The 15936-nt window shown below is 37.2% G+C and overlaps 1 protein-coding gene across 4 annotated transcripts in view; it reads left to right on the top strand.

Annotated features, from left to right (window-relative positions):
• The window catches only part of LOC119646523 (E3 ubiquitin-protein ligase RBBP6), a 35766-nt gene that overhangs the window by 15231 nt on the left and 4599 nt on the right, over positions 1 to 15936 (top strand). For all 4 annotated transcript variants that reach the window (XM_038047012.1, XM_038047002.1, XM_038046994.1 and 1 more), the window contains one exon: positions 1779 to 1961. In XM_038047012.1, the coding sequence (XP_037902940.1) occupies positions 1779 to 1961 (183 nt within the window). The remainder of the gene's footprint in view (positions 1 to 1778; positions 1962 to 15936) is intronic.

Raw genomic sequence — 15936 nt, 5'->3', positions numbered from 1 at the left:
TCTCTGCATGGAGTTTAATGAGATAGCTCATTGATAATGTGAATTATGTGAAACGAGAACAAAGGACCTTACTCGTTATAGTATAGAGAACAACCTACGATCATAAAGAATAAGAAAAATATCTGCCGAACGGAGGGAATTCATAAGTGTTCTTTATATTTATCAATAGTGCTAAGAACCTTAACGAAACTGAACGAAGCTGCTTTTTTCAAGCAAATTCATTTTCTTCTCTTTATATAATAATAATCGTTGGCGCAATAATCCAATTGGATTAGGGCCTTGAAGTATGTTAGAGCACTTCATTCAAACCCGTTACGATATACTACAGTACATTATAGAGGTAATGTGGTTAGTATTGCGCTCGCCCGTGATTGTTTTCGTGATTTTTCTTAGGTACTCAATCACAGCTGAGTCGACTGGAGTCCGACAGTGAAATTGGATCGCAAGATGTCATTCATTGTTTTTGATAGCCGGCTAGCATTCAGAAATGCAGAGGACCGCATTGTCCTTTAATCACAAAAACGCCAGTTGTGGAACGCGACTTTATCCAAGTTGTGCTGATGCGAATTTCAGAGCAGTTCCCGCCAGGCCACTGGGATTGATAACGATAGTGTCTGTTTCATTGGGATCGGCCGTCAAAAATTTGTTGTATTCAGATTCTGTCTAAAATTGTGTTATAATCGGCGATCCTTCCACTTTTGAACAAAACTTCAAGACCAGCTCCGTTATCAAATGCTAGGAAAGCATCATCTGCATAGAGCAATGTAGGACACTAGACGTTGGAACCATAATTAGAAGAAAGAGGTATGATGAGATGACGTTTCCTTCATGAACACCGACATAAACACGAAGCGGTTTTGCAATACCTCTCATACTTCGAACTTACTCTTTGAATCGCAGTTGAGCCATTTAACCGCCATCTCTAGATCCAGAAATGCAATGTAGAAAGGTTGATGCTTCTCACGATGTTTTTTTACAAGTAACGGCGCAGAGTGTATGGTGGCAGGAGTACTGCAGTTTTTGATAAACTCGGCTTTGTTCACGGTTAATTTGAATGATATTGCGATAGTTGTCAATTTATAGCATCGAGAGCTCGTGAAAACCCCGCCCAAGTACCAAGATAACAGGACACTCCACCCTCGATCACACAAAATATTCTATCCAATTTTTGCTTTTCTCTTGTGCTGTGTTAAGAATCTCGACATTTCAACATCGTCATTCCAAAGCGAAGTATCGGTTGATGTACCGCTTACTCGGCTTGATGACCCCAAGGGTTGCAGAGGCCGCTTTGTGGATCGTGTCTTTCATTTGGTTCCACGATTCTTGCACATTCGTAATGGTCGGTAATCTTGCGAGTTCCTTGGTCTTTCCGGTTAGGATACCAACATTTAGCGTGCAGACAAGTATTTCTTTTCTCGGACTAACTTGCTTACGTCCTGACGCCGTCCATGCATCAAGAACTCTTGTCCATTTCTCGGTAGGACCGGGGCCCGTCCTGCCGCGTCAACTGAGGTGGACGCCCTAGCATTTTTCCGAGGCTTGTGACTCAATCCGATCATCTTGTTTGTAACGACATTGCATTTTCTTGGTCGGTTTGTTGGGGGACCTGCCACCAAGAGAGATCAGGTAGGATTTAGGTAACTAGAATAACTCCACTACTTGCATAGTCTGCTCGGTTTGACTGTTTATCAGTGAAGTAGATCGGCCTCCTTCAGTCTTCTTTTCATTTTTTATAAAATCCTTAAAAAATATTTCATTTGAATTCTTTTTTCTTCCAGACGTGGTCGAAGTCCACGCAGAGGTCAATCGCCTCCACCTCAACACAATCAATTCTATGGTAGACAAGAGCGAGCAGGTCATGGTGGACCACCCCCTGATCAGTACTTCAACATGCCGTCTGGGCCACCCGGTCCTTACAACGAGAATGCACCATATGCGCAAAGTAACAGCGGCAACAACAGGTACGATAATTTCCATAGCTACAATATTTTTAAAAAAGCAAAAAGTCAATTTGGTCGATTAGTTTATTTTGGAAATGACGATTTTGGTCACATCTTGGAATCAGTCAGTATTTTAATTGTTATTGATTTATTTTCGAACATTCGAAAAGTATGTTTGTTCGGATTTGCTATGACCTTTCTTTAAAAACAAATCGGATAAACAGAATTTCGAAAAAAGATGTTTTTTGTAAAATTAAAAAATGAAATGTGATTAGACTAGTGATGTTGATTGCTGTGATATTTTTAATTTATTGGAAATTAATAATTTATTAAATAGTCATTAGGGGGTATCTGGGTACAATTGGATAGTGGCTTATTAATATTAGTCGGATAGCAGTTGTGATATTTTTTATATGATATGGTTTGATATCATATAACATCTGCGTATATATATATCTATACCTAAGTCATTTTATTATAAATGTTATTATTAATAATGTTAATATTTAAACATTCACCCAACGTGGAAATTTGTGATATATATAAAAAAATTTTTGAATAATAACTATTTACTCGAAAGGCACTTAATTCTGTTAATTGAAACACAGGAAACAGGGTGTATTTCATGCTTAGCTCTTCTATTGAGCGAATGGGCCATGAAACTGGAAATATGTTTCCTCAAAGTTTAAGAGTTTTGGTCCATAAAAAAGAGTGGTTGTAGGATCATAATATGGAAGTAGAATGTTCGGGCTCCTGTTTGTAAGAATTAACAATTAAGCCTGATTTATTATGCAGCCTCGATCGTATTGAATCGAATCAAGAATTATCAATGTTTATTCTCTGTCGTTAGTTTGTTTATATTTACTTGTTGAGACAACAATGAAAGAAAATATTCAGTGAGTGACATCGCATTTTTTTGGATGGATTTGAGTTTCCACTGCGTTTATACTACAAACTGCTACCATAAAATTTATGCAAGGATGTGTGTGTGTTGTAGCAACATTTTTGGGATTCTATGTAATTAACAAGTGATGGATTTGGTTTTTTCTGAAAAGAGCTCGTAGAAATCACTCATTTTATTTAGGGCATCAATATACAGGGTGCGTACGGTATTTGAGGACAACTTGAGAGTAAAACTAATTAGCTTTTAATATGAACATTCATGAATGAAACTTGACGAAAATTTTACACAACATTAACTTATTATATATGGATAAACTCATTCAATAGAATTTCCATTAGCTGCAATAACCTCCTCGATCCGGGTCCGGAAACGATTGCATGCCCGAATCAAATGCTCCTTGTTCATATTGACTATAACGGTATTAATTGCAGCCTTCAGAGAAGAAATAGTGCTATGAGGATGTTGGTTGGTTTCACGCTCAACTACGCCCCATACGTAATAATCCAGAGGATTGAGGTCCGGGGAGCTAGGCGGCCATAAGTCTCCAATCCAATCCAATCTTGTATCGCCATCACTTTGTGTAAAGGAGCAGAGTCTTATTGAAAGATGTATGGGCTGTCACCGCGATCACTATCAATCCAGGGTTTCACTACTGTCTCTAGAACCTCGATGTATGCAGCAGAATTCACTTGAAGTCCCTGAGTGAAGAAGTGAGGTGGCATGACATGTCCTTTCTTGCGCACAACACTCAAAACCTTAACAGTAGCTGAAAACTTCGTGTGCATGATAACAGGAACCTCTGTAGGACCGTAATATCTGTCATTTCTGCGGTTGGCCTTTTGGTCTTGGTCAAAATTTTTTTCATCAGAAAAAAACCATAACATCTCAGGCGCTTCGCTTAATTTTGTTTAGAAGGCGTTTTGATCGGATAACTCACTGTTCCCGTGTTTGCTTCGACATAAACTGTTGTCTGCGCAAAACATTTGGATTTATACCGTAGATCTTCTTGGACAAGTCGACGGATAAGATGGGTCAGAAACATTAAACTCCCTCGCAAAGGCTCTCATTGATTTTGAAAGGTCTTCGTCAAGATCATTTGCATTTTTTGAATAAATTCTGTAAATCGGACAGTGTCAGAATGTCGCACGTGTTTTTTTGCGTTTTGCAATAGATTCTGTATGGCCGCCTGATGCTTCCAATTCAGAGTGAACCTAATGAACGACTGAACGGGCGCAAGAAAATTGAAGATTTCTAAATTGGTGTGATTTGCACATATAGCGACGATAACCGGATGTTTCTTCATTTCTTAAGTTAAGTTGTAGCCCTCCATGTCTTATCTGAAAAAGAGCAAAAAGAAAAATAATGGTTTCGGGAAATTATAACGACATATATGCATGTCCTCAAATACCGTACACACGTTGTATTATTTTCGGGATATCAACGAAAATCTTAATAAACTTTAGGAAACAGCGAGTATTTTATGGAAAATAGGTTACGTTTAAGGCTAGGGCTATCGTGTAAAATGTATCGCTAATGAGCCGTCCAACTGTATATTACTAATTGTACTGTAATATTTTTACGAGCCATTGACATATTAGAACCTATGGATTCGTCATTCTGTACTGCAAGTTTGAAACGGAGCCTTGAATGCCTTACAAAGTGGAAAAAAAACAAAAGTTTCTGCAAATATTTTATGGTGAAATGTAAACATTAAATGGAGTAAAGCATTGAATTAAAGAATTAAAGCAGAATTAATTTTGATAATAGCATGAAAAAATGGAAGACCCATGACAGTTGTGCTTTTGATTTGATTTTGATATTTAGCACTTGATATTGCAAGGTAAGCAGGATGGACGATCTGAGAAAAAATTAAAACTAACCACGCTGTTCCTAGTAATGAGAGCTAATTATCGGATAGAACTTGATAAGTTTTTGAACATTAAGATCAAATCAAGGATGAAGTCGTAAGTAGAAAGATTGAAATATCTAAATTTAGATGAGTCTTCAATCATTTTCGTGTTCGCCCGATGAATTGATTTGGGTATTGATGATTTTGGAAACTTTTGTCTCTTATTAGTAAATGTTATTAATTTAAGGAAATTTCTTTCACCTTGTTTGTTTAACACGCGTCAGTAAGCTCTCGTTTTCCTTGTCAGCGATTGGATTTATGTAATAACAATGTACGGAATCAATAGCAAAAGGAGCATCAACTTTGTTTGATAGGAGAATTTGTTCCATCTTTTCGATTGATTTCTTTGTAGCATTGACCCTTTCCTTCTTCAATTTGATCCTCAGTCGGTTAGCGTTCACGGAATTCGAAATAATTGAGTGTATTTATTCTAAATCATATCAAAACGCACAATTTGCTAGTTAAGGCATTAAATAAGCTTGAGCCTTGAACACTTATTAATCTAAGAGCAACCTTACACGGTCAGTTTTCAATAAGTTTGGCATCAGTCAGAACAACAAAATTATGGCGAACTGATCGTGTGTGCCAATGATTGATGGACTGATGAATATTTAAATTTTTTGGTAAAATCTGTCAGACTGGTTAGACTGATCCCAGACTAAGTGTAGTGCAGCTGTGATGATAGTCACAGCATGACTTCTCAAGGATTCGAATCGTTGCATGTGTTATTCTAGAATTATGTTCTGGATTGATCATGGTCAGATGTCAGTCCATCAGTTTCTCAACAGTAAATTTCTGACGGTAAACTGACCGTGTAAGTTTGCTCTTAAATAATGCAAGTGTTGGTTTTAAATCAGAGCGGCTTTCATTTTTCAACAATATAAGTTTCTGAGAGATTCTGAGGCATTCTTGGCGTCGAATACAAATTGACCAAAAATAAATAATTGAGAATTATTTCAATTCATATTAGGTTTCACATTCACCTCAGGACTGCGTTAAATTTACTCAATTTTATAGAAATTATTTTAAACAAGACAAGAGACAAAAGTGTTATACATTAGAACTTATGGAAAAGATGTCTATTTTGTGTTATTTTTATTAGATCTAGAATCGAATCCTGTAATATAACTAAACAGATTTAATTTTGACCAAAAACAGTTTAGTTCATTGAGTAAAATGTTGTTAAAGTAAGTTGTGATAAGAAGAAAAATGGGTTTCATACTAGATTAAATAAACGCTTATGATAGGTTTTATGAGTGCAACTAAATTGAAGGAATGAACGTTTTAACATTTCGCGACATCTTCCTTTTAATTGTATATAATTATTCGAACAAACATTTTGAATATTCTTTATGGGATGACTTTTGGCTGTCAAATACCTCTTAGAATCTCATAAAAGGAAAAAACTCAAGTTCTGGTAAAAATTGTTTGATTTGTTTGATAAATTTTATCTGCCTCCATTCAAATTTCTGGATGGCAACTTGAAAGAGTATTTCTCCCCCATTTTTAAATGTTTTGTACAAAACAAACTATTTTTAAAATCGGTTTACTGTCTGTTGCACGTATTTTTTTTCGAAAACGGCTAAAACGGAGTTTCATTACACACCATAATCTTTAATGAAATTGTCGCTCTTTAATACATGACCGTTGAACATACTTATTTTGACGTTGATGTTGAGGTAGTTGTTTTTCCAATTTTTGGACAAAGCAGTGAAGGGGGATACAGCGTTATTATTGCGGCGATCGACAAGAAGCTCGGTATCAACATCTCGGCAAAAACAACGCCTCCTCAATTTACGTCTTCGATGTTCCCATTAAGGCAAATAGGAGGTTTGTTTGGTGTTTATCTTCGATTCAGTTCTGCTTACAACCTTTTCCAAATCTAAAGTCATTTGACCAAAGTCCATGACTCGGGGAGAGTGTAAAAAAGATGTCATCAGCATAGTCAATTAGTCGATGTGCTTAAGGGAAGATGAGATAGTCCATTAAACTGCTCTACGTACCCCAGCCAAGGGAGCATCAAGAAAGTCACTGATAACGAGAAGAAAAAGTATCGATTAGAAGCTGCAATTCTGACGGAATTTACTTTGGGCTTTGAATTCCTGATAGCTTCTATCCCGTTGGAGCAGAACATGACATTTTGTCCCATTATATTTGCTCTAGCTGTTAGTTTCTCCTGAATGCCCCGAAAGGCGTTGATGTGGTTGGTATGGGAGGATCCAGATTGAAAAACCTGTCGATAAAATTGTCGAGATGTTACTTGATGCTAGGCTGATTTTAACTAATAACTTCGCAACAGCAAGACGTGCTGAAATACCTCTCCAACCAATTGTCGTATTTAAGACAGATGCCCTTCTTTGAAATTTTACCGTTCACCCCCTTTTCCATTTATTGGTAACGATTTCATATTCATATTGACTAGATATTTTATTCACAAGAGGTCACCGGATGTTATGCGATTCAGAATCGTGGTGATGTGCTTCTTCTGCCTCTTAACCAGCCCATCATGCGTGAAAAGCCTACTGTTATGGTAACATCTCTCACTGGCTATCAAAAAGCTGGCGATCACCTGCAAGTTTTTTCGTGGTGTGGTACACAATGGTGAAATCCTCGCTATTTGTTAAAAATACGGCAGTATGGTGTCAAAAACTAGAAGTCATAGAAATGTGATTATGGCGTCATAATTAACGACAATAGTTTACATTGGGTATTCAAGATATATAGACGAAGCATATTTTCCCTATTCCTTTCACGGGTTTTGTTGAACACAAAACGTTTTTAAAATCAGTTTATTGTTTGTCTGCCTGCCACATGCACTTTTCTCATGAACGATCAAACAAAATTTGGCGAAAATGTTGGGACTGTTAAGGTATGGAATGAATGCAATCTTCCTTCTTTAAGCTGAAGGAGGAAGGAACGAGCATGCAAGAAAGAGTGTACAATTTTTCAACACCAGGCAACCACCAGGCACCAGGCAACAGTACAACGCGACCGAGTTGCTCAGTGCATAGTGTAGCACAATGCAACTGTAGCCTTTGCTTAATGTGTAACCTATCCACTGTCACATACGAGTCCCAGGCCTGTGCACCGATCACGTTCTTTATTTGCGATAGTGTCAGGCCAGCGTATTCCGGTGACACGACTCAGACAGGTGTTGACGAAGGCTTGGAGCTTTCGAGTAACAGTGGGGTTCACTTTCAATGTGCTACCCCCAAATAGCAACACAGAAAGAACACTAGCACAGAACAGTCTCAACTTGATGTTGGTGTTGTGATAACTGCATTTCAATATTTTAAACAGGGCAGCGAAAACGGGTGGAGCGCTATTAATGCGTCGAGCAACATTCAGTTCGGTGCCGGCGCTACAAATTGAAAACAAATAACCCCTACATCCAATTCCGGAGCATTTATGTGAGCACTGAGTGTTATTGTCAATTTATGCTCATATACATATGGTATCCATGACCGTGTTCGCAGCAAAACGGAATGCTGAATTGAGATGCTCCCAAATGTATGTATACTGTGAGCTGCAATATTCCGAGTTTAGAAATATATATATGCTTATTCTGACAGTGGTAATGTCTAACTCTAATGCAGACATTTGCCTGGCTTCAAAAACTACCTACTATTTGGCGATTTAAAAGCAGCAGACTTCTCAATCAATTCATTAACAAGTCAGAATACCGGAAGCTGCGCGCTTCGGGTATAAAGATTTTGTGTTCATTTTGCGTGAGAAATTTCCTATTCAGTATTCACATTCTTCCATTCGTATATGACTCCAATTCAAAATATTCCTTGATATACATATACATTTCCAAACTCCCAACTCTGGCTCACATGAGTTCACTTTATATGATGATGACGTGATACATGCCTTAGAGTGCGATAAATTCAGGTGAAATGCGCAAGTTTGACCTTCTACAGCTTTGTTAATAATGGTTGGATTTTTGTCAAACTTTCCAAAATTATGCATTGTTGTTACTTATGACCGCATCGAATGTTGCACTTCTAGAATGAACTTAAGGGAGGTTTTCGGGTAAATTTCTAAAATATGGTTGGATAGGTTCTGAGAACGAGACCTGTTACAATTATTGGGGCGCACATTTTGAGTCCCCACTCCTCTATGTTCCTAATCGAGCTCTTTAATTTGATACTCCACACCGCCGTATTCTGTGAAAAAAAGTATCAATTTTCTGCAAAATTCTTAAGAAGACTAGTTTCTGTCTTTTCTAGTATCTTATTAGATGAGAAAAGAAAAATGTAATATAGTAATTTGTAGAAAGCTAACAAAAAATAGTATGAAACCATTTTTTTCGAAAATAATTCTTAAGTAGTATTTTTAAGTAGTTAGTATTACTAAAATCTTCCATACGACGTGAGGATGGACTTCTAAGATCGTCAGAAAGCATCGTGGTATTTTGAAACAGCACTAAAAGAGTTATATGTAAGTATGCAATACTCTCAGTGTTCTCGTTCAACAATGAAATAAAATATTTTTTAAGATTTCATAATCGTGTTTCATTAAATCCTTTTCTACATCCAGATATATTCCTTAGCAATAAAATATCTAATTTTAGTATTAAAACTTGAATTCGTTATAAAGTTTTTTGTATTCAACAACAATTTAAGTTTAATTTCAATAGATCTTAAGCCTAATTTGGTAATAATTCAGTTGCAAAATAGTAAAAGAATAAGATTTAAGGAAATAAGCAGTTTATTGTCGTTGTTTTTTATTGATCGAAATAGGATCTTATAAAATGAATCAATTAGGTTTAGAAAGCAAAAAAGTGTGAATTTTCTTAGAATATTTTGTTTGGTATTTTATTTTTAAAGATATTCGGATGTTGTATAAGTATAGATCATACATATTCAATAGTCGTTTTGTATTGTAAATGATTTTTTGAAGCCGAAAATTGCTCATAGTAATATCTATTTAATATTATACACATTTTTGTCAAGAGTTAAACACGGATGAATTTGTAATATTGTATTTCTAACAGTAAAAGTTTAAAGCAAGGCAAACTTCATATAAATTTAAAGGTTTAAGATAAGTTTAAATAAAGAAAAAATAGAAATAAATTAATTACATGTGAAAATGTAATAAATAGCATGCCTTTAGTCAAAATAATTGCAACGAATTTAATGTTAACTCTATAAATCAAAATTTTAAACTATTTTGAAATTTTTAATTATTCATTTCATTAGGTGATCATTAGAATAAATTTTCATACAACTGTCATTGTTTATCGACAACACGTTTTATAATAATAATTCCCAGGAATGAATAAAACTGCAAATGTTTTAAATATTGTAAATGTAGGAAATGTTTCTCAGAATACCATGCTATAAATATTGTATATGTAGGAGATGCTTGTGGGAATACCATAGTACTAGCATCATCATTATTGGTATAGTAATGTAGCCTCGAATGGAATAATGTGGTTTGGTTTCATAAATTTGAACAGCATTTTTTCTAAAACGTACAAATTCAAAACCTTAATTAATTTGAATGTCTACTTGTATTTTGAATTTTCTCTTATACAAGCAGTACGTATTTCTCAGTATATGTAAAAACAATTACCTAGGACTAACTCTTGCCAGTATCAACTATGCTATCACAAAACATAAAACAGGCTAATGTGCTTTCAACCGCCAGTACGAGAAGTAGCTAGTAAAAAAGCCAAAAACAAAATTCTGTCTACAGAAATTTGGAAGAAATAGCATAAAACTGAATTCCTTTTGTTTACGACTTAATTATCCTCAGTTCCATGACGTATCATTGTCATCTAAACTTTCTTGCTCAAATATTCAATCCATTCCATTATCTTTCGCTCTTTTAACTTAAATTTCTTAGAAAGAGTATACCACGTCCTTTCCCCTCAGTCGGTCTGAGATTGTTCGGTTGACGTAAGAGAGCCACTTACAAATCGTACAACTATCAATCCTATACCAGATACGCGAGAATCATCAGAAAGCTTAGCTTAGTTTAACCGTATATTAGTATATGATGGCCAATAACTCCTAAACACAGCATAGCGTATCCACTACCTGCTTGATGTCTCTGCAGGTCTCCCCGAAAAGCCTGCACTTCTAATATTCTATGCTATGTGATTGATTTCGAGAAGGCTTCCCACAGCGTGTACAGAGAGTGTATTTTGAATGCTCTACGCAGGAGTAGAATTCCGAAGAAACTATTATAGAAACGACATATGATGGTTCAAAATGTCAAGTGCTGCATCGAGGTAAAATTTCTGAGGAATTTGAAGTTCAAAGCGGAGTCCAGCAAGCTTGGGTTCTGTCGCCGATACTATTTCTTCATGTGATCGATAATATTCTCCATACTGCCCTCACTGGAGAATGTCGAGGACTCAATGGGCCATGACATCTTTCTTCAAACACTCGACAATAGTGATGACATCTATCTGCTCTTTCACCGAGCTGTAGACTTCGGCTCTGGATTTGGCAGCAGAGGCAAGCAGAGCCGGACTGAATATAAATACCAACAAAATTAAAGTTTTCAGTCTGTCGGGTCATCGCGTTCTTCCTATCTGCATCAACGGGCAGAACATTGAGTTGTTTTTACCGAAAGTGGCACCCAGATTAGTGTCACCCGACGCTAACATCAAATTGAGTTTACTCTACACCAATGTTCTCCTTGCCGTGTTATATCGGAAGAGCACTTGGCAAATGAACACCACTTTTATTCGAAAGCCCCAATATCTCGTCTTCGCCGTTTTATCGGGTTGCTCTGTCCTGAGAAAACCTGAAACAATTACCTAAGTTGATGTGCGGGACAGTTAAAGATAGATGTATTGATTAGGCGGCGGAAGTGGCAGTGGATAGAGTAAACTTCAAGAAAGTGTAGCGAATAACACGGTAATCGTATGGTGCTGCAGTCTGTGACTGGTCCATCAACGGACCATTGCGGTTGATTTCTTGTAATGCGCTTCTGCTTCCTCTATGACCTTCCGAGAAGCTTGCATCCGTTCTCTATTGTTCTGCTCGACGTAATTCTAGGAGGACCTACTTGTCGGCCATTCTATTGCCGCCTTTTCTCAATCACCCGTCCATTGCCACTTCTACCCTTTGATCAATATGCCCAATGATACAACACAAACATAAGTTGATGAAAAATTAGAAATTGTAGCACCAACGGATAGGTGCGAAAGAATCTCACTTTGATGTTGGTGCTCAGATACTGGAACTTCCTGATTTGTTAATACATCGAGCGACATCAAGTTCTGTTCTACCCTCCGCAGAAGTGACGCTTCTCAGATGTACAAATTGTTCAACTCTTTCAATTTTCTGTCTGTTAATGCAAATAGGAAGAGAGCGGGATTTGTCAGACTGAAGACCTTGGTTTTTGTTAGTGTTTTATTGTCAGTTCCCTTCTACAATTGCAGAGTCATCTGTATAAAGTCCATGATTCGATGAGAAGACAAGAAAATGGCATTATCGTAGTTGAGGTGTTTGATGAAACACGACATCGTTCATTGAATCTCTTTACAACATCCAGCCATGGCCGTTTCAAGACGTTATCGATCAATGAGAGAAAAAAAATATCGGCGAAAGAATGTAACCCCGGTGAACTTATATGTCGATAACTATTAGTTTATCGGACGCATCCGTATGATGCGTCTAACAAAATTCATATGGGCAACAATTCCAGAATTCTAAAGTTTGGCATTTAGCAAAAGTTTTTTTGTCCAATTTGGTTTCCTAAAAAAAGGTAACCGAACTGGACTTAAGGTTTAAGGTTGCCTGTTATCAATCCGGAATTGTAATTTAGGAAAGAATAAAATATTTGCAAATGCTTGTGTACAACACACCCCGCAATCTAGCGTTTTTCGGAAGTTTGAAGCTAATACGGTTAAATATTTGCCCTGCAATATCTTGCAGACAACTATTTGCCCTCAACCACATCCAGCTCAGATTTCTCGGCAAAGTTTGTTCATATCAGGAAGATTAAATCTAGCATTGCTGTAAAATTCGTATTCGGTTCTTAATGACTCTGAAACATGCGACTTATCATACTCAAATGCAAGTTGATGGAATAATCTTTTTCACGTAAGCGGTCCTTTTAATTATGTCGATTTACAATTTAGGTGTACGCAGTAAATTTTCTTATCTTTTCATCACTTCACTACATACTGGGGTGGGATTTACAGCTCGACAAATAAATCCGTATACGGCATAATTTATACAAAATTTCAATGAATAAAATTCAACAAAGTTTTTTCAATCGGTAACAATGCTTTTGTGGCGCAACAGGGGTAGTTGGGAGGTGTGGGTTTAAGGCGGTGGAGGTTGTCTCTCAGCAGACGCAGCAATCCAGAGTCTGTGAGACCTGATCTCTTGTCGAAGATCGGGTCACTTGGGAGCCTTGGGCCATACCAGCTCCGCGGGGCTGGCAGCAAATTCCTCTCGGCGGGTTGTTCGGAGGCCAAGTAAGACGAGAGGCAGTAAGGATCGTCGCGGGCCATAATGGCGGTTTTCAACGTCCGGTGCCAACGCTCTAGCATCCCATTGGATAGTAGTCCGTTGGCGTTTGAATCCTAGGAATTTGCCTAACACCGAAGAAGGATGGACTCAAATTGCATCACCTGGTCAGTGATAATCACTGCAGGGACACCAAAGCGAGGGATCCACTCTCGACAGAGGGCTTCGGCACAAGATTGCGCCGTAATGTCCTTTAGAGGTATTGCTTCAGCGCAACATATCATCAAAACAAGGCCACGATCAGTTTTCCTTTCTTTTCGGTCACTTTACCTACTGAACCGCAATCTGGAAGGTCATCAACGTTTTGATACTGTTTATATCGCTCTATTCACTTCGAACGATTTCGACCTTTTAATATACTTGGCCAACGCGGAGTACATCTATTGTCCTTTTAGGTGTGTACAGGGGCACACGGCCTCAAAGGCCTTTGTTTTGCCCTCAACTTCTGTTTATGACATAGACTATATCGTTAATGCCTTCCATATCAGGTTTTCTTTATTGTGCTCTTGGTAAGGTAAATGTGGAGCATTTCCTGACCAAATTTGTTACCTTTTCGAAATACGCATGTTCATATAATTTTTGTTTCTTAGGTCGGATTTCTAAGAAGTAGTCCTCTTACTCTACGGCCTCACCTTTTTCGGTGTTTTTCCTGACTAGGAATGGGTACTGGATCGTTTAGTTTTGAGGAGAATCCTCTCGTATTGTCCGAGTTCTAAGTTCTAAGACATATTCGTTTGTTCAAGGAATCGTAACCTTGAAACCCCTGAAACTTAGTAGATCATTACCACCAGGATTTCTTGTAACATTTCGGGAAGTGTTGGCCAAGGCCTTCAATATAAGGCGACAAAGGACTTTCGTTTTTAGTATTACGGAAGTACTGCTGTGGTTGTTGCCATAAAATTTCGGATCACTTACTGTTAATAGTTAGTTGGGCTGAAAAGTGCGTATGCTAACAAAGAGAAATTTTATTTTATAAAATTTGATTTTATTATTCAATATTATATTATACCATGCCCAAAATACTGATGCCATTGCCTTGCCAGCCGACTGTTGCATCTTTGCACGTTTTTGAGTCAATTCACCACGTGCAGTGCACTCAGTTGACGATGGTTTTGATTCTGATGTGAAATAATGGAGCCATGTTTCGTCCATTGTCAGATATCGACGCCTACATTCTGTTTTTTTTTTTGTGGAGGAAGAATTTCAAACACTGCTCAGAATCGTCAACTCGAGAGTCACAGAGAGAATTTTTGCATATCCAAAAATTCATGCACGATATGTCCAACACGTTACTTTGATATCTTTAGAGCCTCAGCTATATAGATCAACTTCATTTTGCGCTCATCCAAAATTATTTTGTGGATTTTTTTAATGTTTTCGTCGATAACAGGTTCTTTGGGGGGTCCACTGCGTGCATTGTCCTCGATGCTCATTTCGCCTCGTTTAAACTTAGCAAACCACTTGTGAACGGTTGATTTTCCAGGTGCAAAGTCCGAATAATCAGAGTAAAATTATGCGGTGTTTCCAACGATTAATTAATTGAAATAATAAAAACTTGTTGTTTCTTATTCGTTGGTGTGGGTATTTATTCTTGCAAATACCGATATTTCGGGAACCACTTGTTCCCTTCATCAGTGCAAACAACAAGTTTTTATTATTTCAAGTCTGTTGTTTATCAAGCCAAGCCTTGGCTTAAATAGTATTTTCTTTTCGAAAAAAGCAATGCTTTAATACACACACGAATTTCCCAAACAAAAAAGTTCAGTTCAGCAACAAAAACAAAGAAAAAAATTCAGTTCAGCTTAATTTAAGCCTGAAAATAAGGTGGTTTTCACTTGGAATATATATCGCCGTTTTGCGATTATACATATATAAATGAAGCGGTTATGATATGTAGCCACATTCGATCACGCTGTTCCCAGGGCAGAAGTGGGGCAGCGTCTGATGAGTTGGCTTTGCATTTCACAAAACCCTCAGTCATCCTTTATGAATTCATTTTCAAGATTTCGTGTGGAACAAATTATTATTAGAATCGATTCAATGTCTGTCTATCTGTTACACCCGATTTACTGGAAAACGGCTGAAGCTAAGCATATTGTCACGAAAACTAGTGAGATCGTGTGGTCTGTAAATACCTTTATATACAACGAGTGGCATCCTTTTGCAATTGATTTAAGAGGGGGCACCCCATACATGCGTAAGGGGGGTGTACATTTTTTGCATAGAATATGATCATCTGGGGTATCAAATGAAAGGATTCGATTAGTTCATTTCGAAACTGATCTTATTTCTGCGCGAAGCATAGGGGAGTGGGGGCTCAAAAAGTGTAACACGTCTCGTTCTCTGAATCTATCCAATCGATAATCTGAAAGAATGCACGATGGTGCAGTTTCATATCTATTGATCCCTTTGGTTGTGTTGCTCCTTTTTGGTTGATATGAACAGTTTTTAATAAGTGTGATAATTTCTCATATGCTTCCTCTAAATTCGTTCGAAATTCGTATTGTTAGGATACTTCTTGCTAAGATTATGACTCTGAAATCTCTGAAGAACTAGAAATTTTTCACTTAATTTAGAAATTTCATGGCGTTAGTAAATGGCGAATATTTTTATTGATAAATCTTTAGAATGACATTCGAAGATAAAAACCATTTTGCAAAGAATAGACATATGTATCGACATGAG

Source organism: Hermetia illucens, chromosome 1, assembly GCF_905115235.1.
Source record: "Hermetia illucens chromosome 1, iHerIll2.2.curated.20191125, whole genome shotgun sequence".
NCBI classification, from domain to species: Eukaryota; Metazoa; Arthropoda; class Insecta; order Diptera; family Stratiomyidae; genus Hermetia; species Hermetia illucens.
Note: the sequence above shows the minus strand (reverse complement) of the source record. Positions and strands in the feature narration are given on the sequence as shown.